Raw genomic sequence first — 4,488 nt, forward strand, 5'->3', positions numbered from 1 at the left:
AGAGAGAGATTGCACCAAAATAATATAAAAATCTTCGATTCTGGAACATGGTTCAAATAATCTTTTTAGATAAATTAATTTTGTAGATTTGCACTCCATTAGATTTTTGTGTGTATGTTTGGTTGTGTCAATATTCATATTTGTGATCAAATTTGATTTTGGACGAATTAGGAAAAATCTTTGTCGGGTCTTCCTTTATTATTAATGGATCAAGGAGAGTTCATTGTTTTGTTTTGTATTTTGTAGAAATATAAAAATGAATTTTAGGATATAAGACGAGAGGCTTTTGAATGATTTTTATGGGGAATAGTGATGCAAGGAAGGGCCTAAGAGTTAAGGTTTGGTGTTGGAGGGAGGGAGATGGAGGAGTTAAGCTTGAAGAAGGAGTAACTTGCTCTTATAATGATAAAAAATACGATTTTATTGTAAACGATTGAGTAATTATATAAATAAACTAGTGTAATATTGGTCAATGAGATCATATGTTTTATCGAATAGAAACAAATCTATTAATGAACAAAAGTTAAGCATATAAATAAAGATATCTATTTGGATCGATATAATTTTAAGACTTTGTTTGATTACTCATAACTCAAATATTTACACATGGAAGGTAGGAGGTGAATGAAGAAGAAAATGAAGGATTAAAGAATGCTTTGAGAATTTAAAAAATATTAGATTTAATAACCTTAATAACTTTTTTTTTTTTAATTTTTGAACGAATTTGAATTGATTCATATATAATTTTTTTTAAAATCTTATGTCAAATATCATTAATGTGATATTCACTTTTATATAAATTAATCAAAAGATGTTATATGACATTAAATTTGATATATAACATCAGATTTAATGATAGTAAGTATAAATTAAAAGAATGAATTAAATTTAAACTTTCAAAAATACGAATATCTATTTAATTAAAAATTAAAGTAAAGACTAATTTAAATAAAAATTAATAATTCATGCGCCAATTATTATATAAATATTTTCCTTTTGCCATGACAAAATTCAGTTAAAGCTGTTAGTCATCTGCCTAGCTTGATAGCGGGAGCCAACACCACAAATTTTTGTAGAATCCTCTGGTTCTCCACGAATCTCTCATAACTCAAAACCCTCTCTCTCTCTCTCTCTCTCTCTCTCTCCCCTTCTCATCGTTTCTGTTCATTTTTTCATCGATTAGGGTTTTGCTGGAACACCCTAGCTAGCCCAGATGTTAACATTATATCGAATAGGGGAAAATGAACAACTTGCAGATGTACACGTCTTCTCGGTTCCGCAACTTCCCCAAAAGCTTCACACTGAGGAGAGAAGAAGCGTGGTGGGACAGAATTTACGAACCAGCCAGCCCCTTGGTGGCAAAATGGAATCATATCTTCCTGGTCACCTGTCTGATCGCCTTGTTCTTGGACCCTATCTACTTCTTCCTGCCCGTCATCTTGCACCCTGGCTGCATGAGCATCGACGTTGGCCTGGGAGTTCTTGTCACCTTCTTCAGGACGGTGGCTGATCTCTTCTTCTTCATGCACATCCTCATCAAATTCAGAACCGCCTTTGTCGCTCCCAGCTCCCGGGTTTTCGGCAAAGGCGAGCTTGTCATGGATCCCAGGGCCATTGCCATTCGCTATTTGAAGTCTGATTTTGTTGTCGATCTCACCGCTGCCCTCCCTCTCCCTCAGGTTTTTTTAGTTTCTTATCGCATTAAGCTTTCGGGATAATCACTCAATAACCAATTAGTGTTAGTTAATATAGTCGCCAATTAAGCTACAGCTGGATTTAAATCTTGAGAACTTTAATATCTGCGCATTTACATGTCTGAGTCTGTCTTCATTGCCAGTTTGAGTTTTGTAAATAATGAATAATAGAAATATATTACAAATTTGCAGGATGTTGTAATTATCCAAGGCACTATATTTTCTATGTACTTAAACTTGAGTTGATTTTGGCAGATTGTAATTTGGTTTGTGATTCCATCATTAGAAACTTCAACAGCTATTCATGCTAATCACACGCTTGCTCTGATGGTTCTTGTTCAATACATTCCTCGATTCTTTGTAATGTTTCCTCTAAACCGGCGAATCATTAAAACCACCGGTGTTGTTGCTAAGACTGCTTGGTCAGGAGCCGCCTACAATCTACTTCTCTATATGCTTGCTGGCCATGTAATTTCCTACTATATTTGTCATTTTATAACTAATCTTTTTTTTGCTTTTCTGGTTGCTTGTCATTGTTATCTTTATGGTCTAAAATTGTCAGTGCAGGTAATTGGAGCTTCATGGTACGTGTTGTCTATTCAGAGGCAGTTTGAGTGCTGGAAAATAGAGTGTACAAAGGAGTACAACCGAACACACTCTCCGTCCTGTAAACCTTCGTTTCTTGATTGCAGCACTTATGGAAGACCCGACCGCATAGCCTGGCTGAAAGTTACTCGTGTCATTACTAGTTGTGATGCTAGGAATGATGATGATAAAAATTTTCAGTTTGGGATGTTCGCTGATGCTTTTACTATCGAGGTTGCGTCCTCAGCTTTCTTCCAAAAATATTTTTATTGCCTTTGGTGGGGCATCAAAAGTCTGAGGTAACTTTCTGATTTGCTGCTTTATCTAAGTTACATAATTGATGATTTTGCCTATTCAGTTAGTTTGATTTCTAATGCCTTTGTGTAATGCAGTTCATATGGGCAAAATATTGCCACAAGTACTCTTAGCAGCGAAACGGTGTTTGGTATTATTGTTTGCATTGCTGGTCTTGTGTTCTTCTCACATCTAATAGGCAACATGCAGGTAAATACTCTAAATGAGACTGTAGTTTTATAGTCCTGTGTGTTTGGTTCTAGTGAGTTATCTTGTTTTGATAAATTTGTGTGTTTTGATGAAGACGTATCTGCAATCTACAACAGCTAGGTTGGAGGAATGGAGAATCAGACGGAGAGATACTGAGGAGTGGATGAGGCACCGGCAATTGCCCCCAGAGCTGCAAGAACGTGTACGCCGCTTTGTTCAGTACAAATGGCTTGCCACCAGAGGGGTTGATGAAGAGTCCATCTTGCGCTCCTTGCCTTTGGACCTTCGTCGCCAAATTCAGAGGCATCTCTGCCTTGCTCTTGTTCGCCGTGTAAGTGACACATCAAAATAAGCTTTTAGATAATTGATCACCATATAATTACTTACATGGTTGTTTTTCAGGTGCCATTTTTTGCACAAATGGATGATCAGCTCCTTGATGCCATATGCGAACGTCTAGTCTCATCCTTGAATACCAAAGACACCTACATAGTCCGAGAAGGTGATCCGGTGAATGAGATGCTTTTCATCATTAGAGGCCAGGTAGATAGTTCAACAACTGATGGTGGGAGGATAGGATTTTTTAACTCCATAACCCTCAGGGCAGGTGATTTTTGCGGAGAAGAGTTGTTGACATGGGCCTTGATGCCGACCTCTAACCTAAACCTCCCACTATCAACAAGAACTGCCAAGACCCTGACAGAAGTCGAGGCCTTTGCCTTACGAGCAGAGGACCTCAAGTTTGTGGCCAACCAGTTCAAGCGCCTGCACAGCAAGAAGCTGCAGCATGCTTTTAGATACTATTCTCATCAATGGCGAGCTTGGGCATCCTGCTTCATACAGGCTGCTTGGAGACGGTATAAGAAGCGGAAGCTGGCGCTGGAGTTGGCAAGACAGGAGAGCTTGTATTATATGCAACTTCTGGAAGATGGAGATGAGTATACCAATGAATATCTGGACGATGCAGATCTTGGGGAATCATCAATGGACAATGCAAACAATAATCAGAACCTGGGTGTTACTTTTTTGGCTTCAAAATTTGCTGCAAACACGAGAAGAGGTGCCAATACCAAGGTTCCTGCCATTAACAGGGATGACCCCAGTTTGAAAATGCCCAAGATGTTTAAGCCAGAGGAGCCTGATTTTTATGTAGATTGAGTGGTCCAAATGACCAGATTTACCACAAAAAAAAACACAAGACAGAGTATTAATTTTGACATAAAAAAAGAAAGAAAAAGAAAGTAAAAGGTCAATTGAATTAGAATCCAATACTACTTGAACTTGGTGGTGTACAAAATTTTTCTTCTTAAAATCAAGTGGAAACAAAATTGAGCATTACCAGTTTTGTCTGTGTAAATCTAGCATTGAACCAGAGTCATGTGATGGTTCCTCGGTCTAATATTCAGAACTCATTTACATTCTTGCCCTCATTGGCATAAAGAGTATTGTTCTTTGATAGATGTTTTGTTTCTTAACCGATTATGATCAGCTACAATAAAGCTGGATCATATAATTGTATTCCTTGTAGTTGTAAGAGGTTTTTGAACTTAAGTTGAATGGACTGAGCTGTCGAGACCTTAGCCGCGCTAAACAGAATGGCCTTGTGGGAAGACTAAATCTAAGTGGGCAAAAGAGTTTATGGAGTATACTTCACTCAATAAATGTCCATCAGCTCCTCAAAGCTACAACTTACTCAAATCATCAT

The 4,488-nt window shown here is 37.7% G+C and overlaps 1 protein-coding gene across 1 annotated transcript; it reads left to right on the plus strand.

Moving 5' to 3' along the window:
• Window positions 1-1,028: 1,028 nt before the first annotated feature.
• On the plus strand, window positions 1,029-4,121 carry CNGC16 (cyclic nucleotide-gated channel 16). The gene is made up of 6 exons (XM_088211131.1): window positions 1,029-1,679; window positions 1,950-2,162; window positions 2,262-2,578; window positions 2,672-2,783; window positions 2,878-3,114; window positions 3,186-4,121. The coding sequence occupies exons 1-6, from the start codon at window positions 1,242-1,244 to the stop codon at window positions 3,939-3,941; spliced, it is 2,073 nt and encodes a 690-aa protein (XP_088067257.1). The 5' UTR covers window positions 1,029-1,241; the 3' UTR covers window positions 3,942-4,121.
• The last annotated feature ends 367 nt before the right edge of the window (window positions 4,122-4,488 follow it).

This window comes from Carica papaya, chromosome 9 (assembly GCF_054855325.1).
Source record: "Carica papaya isolate Zhongbai chromosome 9, ASM5485532v1, whole genome shotgun sequence".
Lineage (NCBI taxonomy): Eukaryota > Viridiplantae > Streptophyta > Magnoliopsida > Brassicales > Caricaceae > Carica > Carica papaya.

Excerpts from the sequence above, each read along its gene's own strand:
- CNGC16 (XM_088211131.1), top strand. The coding sequence starts at position 1,242 with ATGAACAACTTGCAGATGTACACGTCTTCTCGGTTCCGCAACTTCCCC. Across the intron at positions 2,784-2,877 it reads ATCTAATAGGCAACATGCAG|ACGTATCTGCAATCTACAAC; the intron begins GTAAATACTCTA and ends GTTTTGATGAAG. Across the intron at positions 3,115-3,185 it reads GCCTTGCTCTTGTTCGCCGT|GTGCCATTTTTTGCACAAAT; the intron begins GTAAGTGACACA and ends GTTGTTTTTCAG.